At 41.7% G+C, this 14,487-nt stretch overlaps 1 protein-coding gene across 2 annotated transcripts; it reads right to left on the minus strand.

Moving 5' to 3' along the window:
* Window positions 1-1,795: 1,795 nt before the first annotated feature.
* Window positions 1,796-14,211, minus strand: gpr176 (G protein-coupled receptor 176). Of its 2 annotated transcripts, XM_029425351.1 has the most exons (4): window positions 13,971-14,211; window positions 13,484-13,768; window positions 6,009-6,261; window positions 1,796-4,003 (listed from the first exon to the last, which is right to left on the minus strand). In XM_029425351.1, the coding sequence occupies exons 2-4, from the start codon at window positions 13,713-13,715 to the stop codon at window positions 2,779-2,781; spliced, it is 1,710 nt and encodes a 569-aa protein (XP_029281211.1). In that variant the 5' UTR covers window positions 13,716-13,768; window positions 13,971-14,211; the 3' UTR covers window positions 1,796-2,778. The 2 variants fall into 2 exon arrangements, with proteins under 2 accessions (XP_029281211.1, XP_029281210.1); XM_029425350.1 differs by having other exon boundaries at window positions 13,484-14,211.
* Window positions 14,212-14,487: the final 276 nt, after the last annotated feature.

Here is a 14,487-nt window from a genome sequence, read left to right on the forward strand (position 1 = left end):
AGAATACATTAGAGCTTCAGCGTAGGCAGTACTCTGATCTCTTATTAATACGTCTAGACGTTCACTACCCCAGCACTCACAAAATCTGTGAAAACACCAGAAAAAACCAGACTTACTGCAGTTTTACCCCTTTACAGTAGTTGTGTAAGCAAAGTGCATTATGATGCACACAAATATGGAGCATACAAATGTAGCTGTTAATTATCATTATCAGAAAAAGATATTTGCATGAAAGTATATTTAAAAAAAAGATTACTTTGAGAAAACAATATCACCACACGGTCAGTTTAGTAGCTGTTCTGGAGCTTTCAGTCCCCTGATCTTCCTCAGCTCAGATGGAATCACATTACATTACAGGTCTTTTTAGCAGACGCTCTTATTCAAAGCGACTTACAGTGAACTAACTACAGGGACAGTCCCCCTGGAGCAACTCGGGGTTAAGTGCCTTGCTCAGGGGCTCAATGGTGGCAGCCCTGGTATTGAACTCACGACCTTCTGTTGTATTTGGAAGCCGCACCACTAGACCAGTAGGTCAACACCACCAGAGTTTTCCCCAGTTGTCATTGAACTGCAGATGTTTACGCTGAACTTTAATGACTTCTCGTACACGTTTGGTGCAAAGTAATCCCACCCTGAAACCAGATGCTGATGATGATCATGTGATATGATTCCAGCTTGTAAAGGTCAGCAAAACACTTTTTATCACGACCAAGTGGAACGATCATCTGACTCTCATAAAGTTCCTATTGTTATCCTTAATGAAAACATCAAGCAGGTACTTTCAGACACATGTTTGGGTGTAACGTGGATCATCTGCTGTCCTGGAGATTTCCTCTGCTGACGTTGGTCTTTTGGGAGAAGCAGATTAATTCTTCTTTTGTTCTTTACTTCTATGATTATGAGGTTTCTGCAGTATTGTAATATTACATTGTACAAGTATTTGTCCACCACTTTAAAATCAAAACTGCTCCACCAAATGAAGATCTGCTCTATGAATCAGCCAAACATAATTACATGTTAACATTGTCTCTGACCCCAACCATGCCCTGAACATCGAATAGAAATAGTTAGTAGTATTTAATAAGGTTTGACTGAAGCACTCTTTCGTACACCAGTCAATACTAAACATTAAATATTGAGCTAAATCCCAGATCAAATCACATTTTGATTGAAATGTCGCTATATTCTGATTGGTGCACAGAAATACATGACATGACCTTTTTTTTCCAGGAGAGCCCCGCCCACTTCAAGAGAAAAACAACGACAATACAAAAGATGTGTCGTTTGAAATAAACAAAACGGTTGTAACTTTGGCAGAACATGTGTCTCCCTGTAGGATCCCATCGGTCAAAGTAAGCAGCTGATTGAAAGAAACAAGTGTATGCACCTTTAACACTACAAATGTCTTTAGTGTATTCTGCAATGACAGTCATTACCAAAGCAGCAGACGTATAAGAATAAACATAATACGCATTTTAAGTAGTAGCAATGTCTACTGTTTCCAGTCAAGTGTGACTGCACAATTTCGCCTGATAACAGCAATGGGTAGGATGCAGCATATAGATCTAGGTTCTTTGTGGACATAGCAGGGGATTGTGGGTAGCCCCTAAGGGAGTTACGGCTTGACAAATATTTGAAGTGCAGCCCGGCTCTGTTTACCTCGGCCAAAGCTTCAGGTTGAGGCTGCTACTGTTGAATTATGCATCACAAAGCAGACGGAGCCGTCAGAGAAATTGAAAATTGAAAACCATTTCACAACTCCTTTTGATATAAAGATGTGCACTTCTGTCGCTGCTATTATTTGCTTTATTTTTTACTTTTTACAGTCATTCATTTGAGCAATTGATTTTCAGGCAAACCTGGAAGAAATCCATAAAATTGATCTATCTATTGGACTAAACCTTGATTTTCTTTTCTTTCTTATTTGTAATACAACATGCTGGTAATATTCTTCCATTTGTAATGCACTTTGTGTTCCAGAAAACAAGTCTAAACACACAGTTAAACCCTGAAGATTTCACATTTTTATAACACGTATTTGCATACAGTACATCTGCATTCTCCATATTTATCAAATCCACTTACATTTAAAGTACAAATGACAACAACATCTACCACATTAGAAATGTTGTGAATATTTCTCAAAAGTAATACTTGAGGGAACAACAAGTCCATCAAAGGACGAGTTAATCCCAAAGAAAGTGAAATAAAACATTACAAAAAAACAGCCCCCAGTAAGGGTTGAGTGACAGGACTGACACTGAGATGTGTTCATTTACAGAGTGCAATCACAGCATAAGCATTTTACAAAATGTTTTGTTAGGGGGTTCAATATCCTCGCTTGATTATTTGCTATGGAAATATATTATCAGTGCATCTCTGGGGATAATTGGATTTGTACAGTGTGTTCATATAACTACTGATGCCAGCTCTAATCAACACAGGGACATTCTGCCTTCTCAATAATTGTGCAGAAATCGTTGTAGAAATCCATAATGAAGTCATTTGATTTGTCCGAGTCGTAGCGAAGTTCTCCCAGCGTTGTAAATGTTTTAAATCAAATTGATTCCCGCCTAATAGGAAAACCGCAGCAGTAAAATTGAAAACCTGGACTTCTACAATGCCTACTACTGCGTCTGAGTTTAAATTAACAAAAACAAAGACAAGCATCTCACCGAGCAGCTTGACACATCAACTTCCTGTCAAGTCCTGGCCGGCCCAGGAGGCCTCCCGCGTACATGACTTGTGTCCAGCGGATCAGAGGCCAGCAGGGAGAGTTCACAGGTCCACGGTGGGGATGGTGCTGACCTTGTTGTTCCTGCTGATTCTCCGTTCAGGCCGCGGCCTGGGAAGTTTGGTCTGGATGAGCTCCTCGGGCGTGTTCCCCAGCGGAGGCAGCAGCCTCTTCTTGCTGTTCCTTGTCTCTGGTAACCACTGAGGCGGCAACTCGAAGGGTCCGAAACCAAACTGTGGGGAGTCCTCAGCTTCTGTGGGTGTAGCTGGTGCCACCTGGGATGAAGAGGCGTAAGCACATGAGTGGACCGGAGAGGCCCGGGGGGCTGTGATTGAAGGAGGTCCTTCCTTGGTGATGACCAGCCCCCCTGTCCCCTGCAACGGGTCCTTTTTGGTGATCACCTCTCCTCTAAAGCTCCCCAGTCTCGACCCACCCTTGTGGTCGTCTTTAGGCCCCGAGCAGCCTCCTGATCCTTGAGAAGGGATCTCGTTCTCTACATCCTCTTCTTCCTCGGAGGGCCTGTAGATCTGCTGCTGGCCGATGTTGAACATCTCCAGAAGCTGGCTCCCGGAGCGGCCGGCTGTCTCCAGTCCCACCGGCTCCCCGATCACACCCTCTGCTCCTAAAGAGACCAGACCCCCGGTGCTGACCACGTTGCGTCGGCTGTAACGTCTGTGAATCCTGGCCAGCAGGTCCAGCCAGCTGTGACGCGCTGTGCGGTTAACAGTCAGAAACAAAAGTGGGTTGGTGAGCAGGGACACCTTGGGTAGCCAGAGGGCTGTCAGATACAGTGAGACGGGAAGGTCTTTGGTGTCCGCCAAAATGGTACGATAGACCACCAAAGCCCCATAGGGGGCGCTGCAGGCTGAGAAAGCCAGCACCACCGCCAGCAGAGTGGCGTGTAGCTCAGCTTCTCTCTGGGACACATACGGGATGGAGATGCTGTTCTGGGGAGTACGCAGCGCCGCGATTATCACCTTCTTCTTCTGGCTGGTGCTGAGCGCTCTGCGAATCAGCAGCATGAAGAGGAACACCATGGCGAGAGGGAGGATCACCGTGGTGACGTTGTAGATCAACACGTACACCATGTGGCCCAGGGAGCGGGCGTGGTCGTCGGAGCAGGACGAGGTGACGTACACATCCGTCACATTGGTCACAGCGAACACGGGGAGGCTCGCCACCGTCGCGTGGACCCAGATGTAGATGACCAGATCCCGGGATCTTGCATCTGAGATCTTCTTCTCTAACGGGAACAGCACGGAGTAATATCTGCACACATAGAGACAAATCATTTCAGCTTTAAGACTTATTTACACATTTTCACAGAAGACATTTTGACATTTCACAGAAGAGAAAGTGCCGGTTTAAAATAAAACTGAACCTCTTACAGAAAGTAGAGCTTTCAGTGGTTTTGCTGGAAAGTACAAATTTAAATTTCATGAACTATTATATAAACTGTAATACTGACAAAAAGGAAAGGTGTTGTTTTCTTTTATGTTGTATCTGTAATCACCAAATTCATCCTTCAGCCTCTTAACACATTTATGGTGTTACTGTATTACTGCCTTGTATTATTAATATCATTTGTCACTGTATAGTTCTGAAAGAGTACAAACATTTTAATTCTGAAAAATACTTGGAAAAAGACAAATCAGCAAAACATATGCTTATTTAAATGAGCAAAGGTCTATTTATAAATATTGTCTATTTAGGAAAAAGTGTAAATATGTATTGGAATGAGATGAAAGGCTTTTCATTTATCTGCAGTGTACTCGTGCAGAAGTTGAAATCACGTAGCACATAATTAGATATTCTCATATCCGTCCTCCAGATAATAATATGCAGATTGCGTCTCATCGTGTTGTTCTCCTTTAATAATAAACAAAGTAAATTGTGTAAAGGACTTGCTTATTTCTCTGGATTGCCTCTTCAAACATGCGAGTGTATGAGTGTGTGTGCGTGTGTGTGTGTGTGTGTGTGTGTGTGTGTATACACGAGCCCGATAACTGCTGCAGTCTCAGCCCGTCTGTACATACAGTACGCAGCCTCGTTTGCCCTCCTTGAGAATAAATTATTCATCGGCTCGCATGCTGACTGTATTAGTTGCTATGGAGGCAAAACAATCTTTAAAGCAGTGAAAGCTGAGGCGAGGCTGCAACAATACACAATCTCACTGCAATCACCATAAAAAATGAATGAAACACACTCTTCGATGTGTTCCTCTGTTCTCAGTGTGGCGATGAAGTCCTGCACGGTTTTTGAATTATAACCAATGAGGCTTAAAGCTGAAGTAGCCACTGCAGACATCCAATATAAATCTTTTACACGTACATAATGTCTCGTGTGATACAGTCTGAGGAAACCGCAGGATATTAATACATGCTGGTGTTATGAATAAAATATCCAGAATAAGGGCGCTTTGGTGCTTTTAACTTGCGCCAACGTTATTACCTCCACCAAGGAAGCTTTCGGTTTCGGTTTGTACGTCTGTTTGTCAGCAAGATAACGGAAAAAACTGCTTTTCATTTTCATGAAACTTGGGCCAATGGATGGATCGGAATCATTATTTTCTGCGCTAATGGGATCAAGCTAACTGTGCCACAAAAAGTACTTTTTCTGGTTAATAATTATTACATGGTTTCAAGTTTATTTCTAAATACTGAACATGAAAATGTGCAAATACGCTATATATGATAGTAAACCACCACAGACAGTTACAGTGACAAGAAGCTAGCACTAAGCTCTAAAACGTTGCCAGATGACGTCATTCACTCGTGTGCATATTGGTCACGTCATAACGCAGTCATTTGCATAAAGCCTAGAGGTCGTGTTGGTTCCAGCGAGGCGAGAGACCTCTGATTAGATGGCAGTGTAGAAAAGGCTTTAAATGAAAAGAATTCCCAGGGAGATAACATTTCAAGACGGAGACTTGTGCATCGTGGACGTTCTTCCAAGTCAGGACGAGAATAAGAAGCGCTGTATTAATGAACTGATCATAGAATCTATTTGAACCATCCTCTCCTCTCAAGTGGCACTTCCCAAAAAAGTGAGTGGGAGGTACCTACATATTAAACACATATTTCAAAGTCAGTGGTTCTTGCTGCAGAGCTGAAGTGAGCAAAACACAAAACATCAGGGACAGGACGCTTTGTGTGCTTGTTTTCTAAGAGGTGGATTTTAATCTCAATTGCTAGCCACAATTATCTTTGACTGTATAATCTCTGTCTACTTTATCTATGTGTATAAATTAGTATTTAATGTTTCCTGCACTGACCTGTCGAGTGCGATGGCACTGAAACTGAGCACAGTGACGGAGCAGAAGAGCTTGTGGAGGAACTTGATGGCCTTGCAGAGCAGCAGAGTGTGAAGCCACCAGCAGCAGCGAGGGCTGGCGCCGAGCGCCACGTCGAAGGGAACGCACACCAGGCCGGCGCAAATCCCCGAGCACGCCAGGTTCTTGAGGAATCGGTTGGTCACCGTTTTGAAGACGTTCGTGCAGCAGGTGCACCACAGCACCGTGGCATTTCCTGTGAGGAGGAGGGAAGAGATTTAGAATAACATCAAACTAACACACAGTCTGTCCTCTGATTTCCAAACCTTAGTGAGACAATGTCAGTTGTTGCACCTTTTGCTTTTCTAGTTTCCCCTACTTTTTTTTTACGACAAAAAGGTTTACAAAACAGCCTTTTAACAAGCCACATAAAGTCCTCTTTATTGGACAGAGTTTTGGTAACCAGGTAGGATGGCATGTAAGCAAAGAGACTCTTTTTTGGCAGAGCAGTCCAGACTGGTGTTGGTTTATTTTGAGGCTTTGCAAGGATAATGTGCTGGCTTACATGTTAATATGTAACATTATTACACTATAAGTATACCACTATAGTATTATGATTCTTTATTCTTAATTAAAGATATATTATGTAACATTTCCGCAATAATATGTCTAAAAACGACAAGACCTTTGTTATACAATTCGTTGAGTTGTGCACTTACATTATCCCAAATGTTTTTTACAATCCACCTTTTAGATCTTGGTTGTTTTTAACTCTATGTTTTAACCGGATGAAGGATTCTGGTCATGTGACGTCTGGATCTCAAGTTTTCAGAGAAACAAGCTGAGCGAACTTTAGTTCATAGCCACTCAGGCCAGTGTCAACTGAATAAACACTCAAATGTAACGTGAAACTGCCTAATTCTGTGTTTTTATTGGTTTTAATCACCAGGTTTGTTGTTTGTACATAAGGAGACCACTGCGGATAATTCGGCTCGTGGTAAGAATATCCTAAACGATGAACAGTGAAGTAATCCTAATCGGGAGAATCTTTTTGATTGAGAGCTCTAGTGGCAGAAAATGACATTGTACGTTTAATTTTTCACTTATAACCAACTACGTAAAAGGATCAGAATCTTTTTTTATTTCTGCCACCTATAATTTACTGTCATTGTAGTCGCCTGTCCACCTGAATGTGCATCTTTTAACAACTCAAATATTTATAAATAATGAGTCCCTGGATCTTTTTGTATCTGTCATGCTTCTTTAAGTTTCTCTGAGCATTTCATTTTCCTCCCACAGTCCAGAAAAAAAAAAGTTGGGTTGCCTGGAGACTCTAAATTGTCCTTTGGTATGAAAGAAAGGTGTCTATCTAATCTCTGCCAGTGAGAACAGATGGATAGATGATTAATCCATCATGTCTTCCTCACGTCTCTGCAGCACAGAGACTGATTGAATAAATTAAGGAGTAAAAGAAATGCAATGGACCAAGGTGTGAGAATCAAGCTTTATATAAAATACATAATATATGCACCGGTTCCAAGCTCCTCTTTTTACACACTGAATTGACCTAATTCAAATGTTTGTGCCACATGGTTTCTATTACAACTGTGGTGATCAGCATCTTATTGGAGCAGGAAACACAACTCGTTTTGAAACCATGGACATGTAAATATCCAGATCGCAGTCAGTTTGAACCAATTTGTATTTCTTTGGTATAAAAACATGTGGGAAAGTGTTTACTGCTGCAACTTGTAAAGACCAGATGGCAGCGACGTCTTTAAGGTGACTCTCCAAGGAAAAGCCAAATCCCATCTGAATGTTTTAAAAGACAACAAATGAGGATTCTTCTGTCTTAAATTGTGGTTTTGAAAACCTGTTTTGTGGTTGTAAACTGTATGATTTGTAACAAATTAAAGAACAATTATAAAACAAATGTAGTGCTCTTTGCAAGGTGACAAAATCAGTTAAACCTAAACTGATAACTGATAACTGATGACACGATAAGCTTCAAACTGGGGAAACTTCCATTTCTATGTTAAGATCTCTCCTATAATTTGGAGAGAGGACACAGTAAGGATTGTTAAATAGCTTTTAAAATGTGAACTACATACTCCCTGTGGCGCCCTGACAGAAGTCAGGGCAAACAGGGACACGTGTGATACCAGCCTCTACAAATGTAATTACCCACAGAGTGTTAGCTGTGCTCTTATTCTCAGAGACGGAGCGAGATGTTCCCTGGTGAGGAAAATTGTGTTATTTCTTCCTGAGGTTATTTTATTCTGATGTCTGAAAATGTTCAGAACACAGCCTGAACAACTAGCACTCAACATCAATTGCAAGAAGAAATCTAGGTACGGCTTCGAAGATATAAAAGCTATAAAAGCGAGGTTAGATATAAAAACAATTATGGGTCGATTACTGTAGGTAGGTTTGGCCTGAGAGGTTTTAGATGGAGCTGGAGAACGCTGTTTTTAGGGGAACACTGTGTGCTTTACTGCTGTTTCTAACTGTGCAGGATTCCATAGCAGCACACAGTAGTAGTATTTCAGGGAAACTCTAATGAAGGTGGAATTAACGCTGAGAATCTGCACTCCTTCAAACAGCTTTTCTGGTGATATAACACCGTCATGCTGCTTCTGTCTGAGGGCCAAAAGGCATGCATGGTCAGTATAGGTCTGGTATGTAAACATTAGTCATTTCAGCCTTATCGCCAGACAAGAACTGGACGGTTCTGCAGAACCCCGGATTAAGTTCAATGCCAATGTTGTGAAAATTCTTGGTGGCAACTAATGTACTAACATAACATCATGTATAGTTTAGGTAATGGAAAGATTGTGGCTATGGCAAGAAATGTTAAGGTAAGGTTAGAGGAAGGCAACGGTAAAAGGCAGAATGAGCAGGATATGTATAGACTCATACAAAGTGAATCCCTCTCAATCATCACTGATCTGCAGAGACCCTGCAGCCCCTCTGCCTGTATGTTTCTGGGCAGCATCCACGATAACAATGTGGCGACCAGGTGCCAGATCGTAATCGTCCAAGAAGAAACTACAGAAATGGTGGACACAGCCCCGAAAACAAACATAAATATAGTGAAGAGAAATGCCAAGTGGACAAAGCTTGTTCCCAAAACGAGAGTGAACAGAGGTCGGCTGTCACCGGGGGGGGGGGGAACGGGCTGGGCAGGAGGGGCCCACTCTGAATATTGTGTTTACAAACTGCAACCTTTACATTGGGAAAAAATTGTGGATACGTTTAATAAACAATAAACCAGCAATGAAGCTAAAATGCTAATGGTTCCTAATGACAATGCTAACATGCTGATGCTAAGCAAGTGCAGTCTTCCCCATGTTAGTTTAGTATGCTAGCATGCTAACACCTGCTAATTAGCATGACACATAAACAACAGCTGATGCTAATGCTATTCGTTTTGCAAGTATTTGGTCATAAATGGTCTTTCGTTGGAGGAACATGAATATGTTTTAATTGTAATGTTTAAACTGTTGGGATGCTTCACTGGAGAAGTGAAAAGAAGTGATAATCTTCAGCGTTTATAAATCACTGGAGGTAATATTAGTATGAAGAGGGCTCTTGAGAGGAGATGAGTCTAAGTGAGAGTCAAACTGGTGATGTCACACCATCCCAGTTGTTGCAATGGAAGAGGTACTGAAAGTGGGCTCACAGGTCCAACACAATATGTAGTCTTAGAAAAACAAGCTGTTACGCACATATTAAATCAATTCCCACCTAAACAAACAAACAGGACTAAAGAGGGAGCATGTTCATTTCTTTCAGATACTAATTAACAAGTCATATTTCCTTATATCCTATATGTACATACATTATGCTATTTGTGTGTCTGATACACTACATGCCATTGTGGTAAAAGACATCATCACATAAGAATTTGAAGTGCTTTTTGAGAACATCTGTAGAAATAAAGTTTTTAAGTCCAGGGTTACAAAGGGGTTCACATAACTGTAACTAATATAGGTATAATGTCCTCAGAAGCGCCTTCATGGAGACAATATTGAAACCGCTACTCTTTTATAATCAGAGCTCGCATTGTCTGTAAAACTCACGTTGACCTTCTGTGCCTGAAATGCTCACCTGACGCTCGATGAACACCTTGGCAACCATACTAATGGCAGCCAATGGGGAGAAAGAGCAAACACTAAACATGATTGCTTTTTCCACTCAATGAATGGCAGTCCAACATCAGGTTGACGACTCAAAATACTTCTAAAATGCTTCATTTGTCTGCTTCACACACATGAAAGTACGTTGTGTCATCTCTGGATTGGTGTTAATACGTCACAAGACACATCCAGGTGTCCACTCTTAACACCTTCCTCGTTGTTATAATTTCTTTAGTTTTAATGAGAGACTTATTTATGAATGGTAACCAACAGAGGAATAGAGAGCCAGTTATGCACATTGTGTAATTCCTCACGGACGTGAATGCAGTCGGTAATGTTAGCCGGTGCCATGCACACTGTGGCACATTGATCAGCTTTACAGCCACTCTGATCTGTGCTTTGTCGGAAACAAAAGTCTGCAAATGAAAAGGAATGTTATACCGTTGAAAGAAGACTTTAACATTTTGGGAAATAAACGTATTCGAGTTAAGATGTCTAGGGGTGCCAGTTATTTAAATGTAAAACTTTGAAGAGCACTAACTTAGTGTTTTACTTTTCTTAGACACACACAAAGCATTTATTTCATCTATTCCTTCCTATAACTTGTTTTTCCTGCCCGTGCATTATGTATCAAACATGTACGCAACATGAAGTGTTCATGTGTCATACATTACGTGCAAGAAAATTGCTGCAATTTTTTCAGCCACTCGCACTGATTTTCTTACGGAGATGGATGAACTCACACCCCCAGCAGAACAACAAAAGTGCCAACATGATGGAACCAACATCATCTCTGATAATAAGCGCCGTCTGATGATGTATCCTCTTATCATACTACAAAAACCTTTTTGATATCGTAAAAAAAAAGGGGCTGGAGAGTCAAGAACACACTTTTTCCCACCTCAAAGACTGGAGCTTCATCACTTTTATTATTCAGTGTTTTACTCTCTTGGTTATTTATGTATTCATAGTCAGGTCGACAGTTGCCTGCAGATGAAATTTCGTATATTTGTTCCTCTTTTTTGGTGTAAAGGTAGAATGAATTGTATCTCCAATCATCCTCATGGTGATTTGAATGGTGATTGTTCCTACAATTGATAAAGCTTTTTCATGCATTTCATTAAAAAAAATCAAAATTAAAAACAACAAAAACTTTCAAATGTAAAAACTGTAACTGTGTTATTATCACTGATCTATGTAAATTGGACTGTTTTAGCAATGAGGCTCATTTGCATTGAAAGGGCCAATTTTGTGCCTAATCTCTGCATATTACCTCATTTAAATATGTGCAAATAGCAGAGAAGCACGGAGATGCTGTTTGCCTGGCAGAGCAGTTCAGGGTGCTTTTCACCCTTTGCCGTGCTTTGAGAATTACACGGTTTCTTTTTGTGTGATTTATGCAGGTTTAGCGTCAATACAAGCTGCACAATCCTTTTTTTAATTCACCACTTAATACCTGAATGTACTGTTATCGCGTCACTCTAAAATCCTTTCCTAGAAATGCTGATGGGTTCTGCATGAGTTTAGTACATACTTTATTTACATCCTGTTTCACTTGTTGTGCTCCAGTGGTGCGTTCATGTCCCGTGGGAAACTCTGGCTTTAAGACAGAAGCCTCTTATGTGCTGGATTCTTATTTATTTTACATTTTTAGGTTTATATAAATGACGTTATTTGATAAGGAAAATATATGTATTATATATATCCAAGTGAACATACAGAGAGAAAGTAGGGATTTTGAGCCATGCTGCCAAAAGGCAATTTTTGTGCAGCCATTCATGTCACGCTTCCTTGACCCTGCCACATTGCACTGCGCAGCAGGAGGTGCTACAGACTCAGAGCAATAGTCATTTGGTCCATATTTCATCATGGTGATCTATTTGTGTAGCCTGTGATTGAGTCCATACTTTTCCAAACAGCACGAGCAATCATGGCTGACTGTGTTCTGTGCAGCGAGGAGACGGGACTTTACCGCCACATTTGTTACAAACAACACATTCATATGCGGCGGGAGGATTATGTTTTTTGGCTGCCGATAACACGCAGGGGATGTCAAACTGTGTGTGACTGATGTGCTGGTGCGGCCCATCAATTCACACGGCTCCTTCCTCCCTTCCATCAGCAGCAGCAGGCTGTGCTTCTACTGACACAAGCATTTCTTACACAGGCAGTACAGATTGTTGCTACTATTATTTGCCAATTTCATTTCACCACAGCCTGTACCATCCAGTGTCTCCTTGGATTGCCAACATTAATTCACTTCAATGAAAGAAGGCATCAAATACACTATATGAGTCTTTTTGCTTCTTGTATGTTTTAATTAACATAGTAATGTAATGCTGTTTAACATCCAATATTCAAATTAGCAGCAATCTGACATGAAGTATGAACACAACACAGACACAGACAGACAACACAATTCTAAACAAGTTGAGTCCTGGGGACGTCATGTATTTTACTTCATAGTGCTTCCCTATGGACAGCTATAGGGCCGGAACAAGGCTGCAGACAGGAACATTTTAAAATGACCAAAGAGCTGTAAGGTGTATCTTGACTTCCCTTTCATTTCAAAACAACAGAAGGAAGTGGAGCTCATTATTATGAACATGTGGAGAATGCACACAGCGAGTCTGACCAGGTACAGCCTGAACCATGTAAGCATCATCAAAGACAGTGTTACTATGAGCGACACTGATATGTAAAGGGTGGCTTTTTTTCAAGTGTAAATGGCTGTTGAGTTACAATGTTAACAATGGAATAGTAACATTAACACTGCAACAATCTTTAATATAATTATGGGTAGGTTTGAAGAGGTTAAGTGTTCGCTGACCAATGGTTTGAATGGGAAATGCCAGCAAATTTGATGGAAAAATACACCGTTTTATTATTTCAAATTGATTTTCCATGTTTTTGTTCATGGTTTTCAGTCAGTATGAGTTTAGGATGTAAGACCTACATGCTCTGGGCTATTAAGAAGAGAAAGATGACTGACAATCCAATTCTAGGTCTACTATGACAGTGACTATAATGTCACGTCTTGGAACAGGAGACTCCATACTGCTGTCTGCAAGTCTTCCAGGCATTTCTGAATGGGCTACTTTTGGAAGGCTAGTTTGTTGTTGCCATTTTTCACAGATATTCTAATTATTCTTACATTAAAGGTTCTCTTGACCCATATTCAACCAAACTGTTGACGCTCATAGAAAACGTGAAGCTGGTGAATGTTTTAATGGAGTAATTCGATAAAGAAAATATATGCAAGGTGTTCCTGTCTGCAGGTGATTTGGGGACCTTTCTGTCAAGTATGCACAAAACGTATAGTTGTGTGAGGCTGCTTACCGAGTAGCGAACCTATGAGGATGAACACCTGGATGGTGGTGGTGAAGTCCCGGTAGGCTTGCTCTCGGATGAGGCGCTGCGGCTCATCCAGCCCGGTCACCTCGGCAGGTCCGCCGCTGTCCCACCGCGCCGGCGGGCTCGAGGCGTTCAGCAGATCCAGCCAGAGGTGGGCTGCTGTTGTGAAATTGGCTGCACCGTCTCCGACCGTCACAGCCCGGCTCCCACTATCCATGTCGCTTCACCCCGCGATCCTGACGGTTCTTTTTAAGACGGCTGGCGGGATGTCTGCAGCAAGCATTGGAGAGGCATTTCTGGGGTGATACTGATGCTTTGCAAAAAAATAATAATAATAATAATCTACAAGCTTGCAAACAAAGATGTGAGACGGACACAGGTAGGCAATGCAGGCAGCTGCCAGGAATGAGATGTTCTTCTGTCAGTACATATGTTTGATAAATCAGGAAAAACCATGGTGTAATGATCATACATCAAACGCATCAAATAACAAGCTTAGGCAGTGTGACCCATAATCCCCCAATGCGGATGCAAGGCAGAAATCAGTCACTGAAATCCGTGCGCAGTGAGGTTGGATGCTACTCTTGACACCGAGTGCACCTAAAAACCACACCAGGTTGCCAAGTGTCCGTTCCGGAAAAGAAGCTTGCAGCACCGACAGCACACCACCATCACCTCCCGTCGTCCAGAAAAATATTGTGTCCGTCTGTCTGTGAGGCTGGTACTCCGGCTGCCGCTGCCAGGCGCACTGTCAGAGGCTGTTAATTGGTAGACTGACTGGTGTGGAGCTTTGTGAAGATCTCACAGCGTGAGGTGCAAGACTGGAGAGGAAGAGCCCCTCCTCTTCTTATCGCACCAAGAAACTCCACTGAATCTTATGAATGACAGGCAGGGGAGGAATTACACACTGACCAGTTATGTTGAGTGGAGGAAAGTAAGTACATTTCATTTTCATTTTCAGTATTTCTATTCGATGTATCTTTAAACTC

The sequence above is a fragment of the Cottoperca gobio genome, chromosome 24 (assembly GCF_900634415.1).
Source record: "Cottoperca gobio chromosome 24, fCotGob3.1, whole genome shotgun sequence".
Classification (NCBI taxonomy): Eukaryota; Metazoa; Chordata; class Actinopteri; order Perciformes; family Bovichtidae; genus Cottoperca; species Cottoperca gobio.

Coding starts and splice junctions, on each gene's coding strand:
- gpr176 (XM_029425351.1), bottom strand. CDS start 13,715: ATGGATAGTGGGAGCCGGGCTGTGACGGTCGGAGACGGTGCAGCCAAT. Junction 6,262..13,483: donor CCTCATAGGTTCGCTACTCG/GTAAGCAGCCTC, acceptor TCCTCCTCACAG/GAAATGCCACGGTGCTGTGG. Junction 4,004..6,008: donor AGTGCCATCGCACTCGACAG/GTCAGTGCAGGA, acceptor CTATGTGTGCAG/ATATTACTCCGTGCTGTTCC.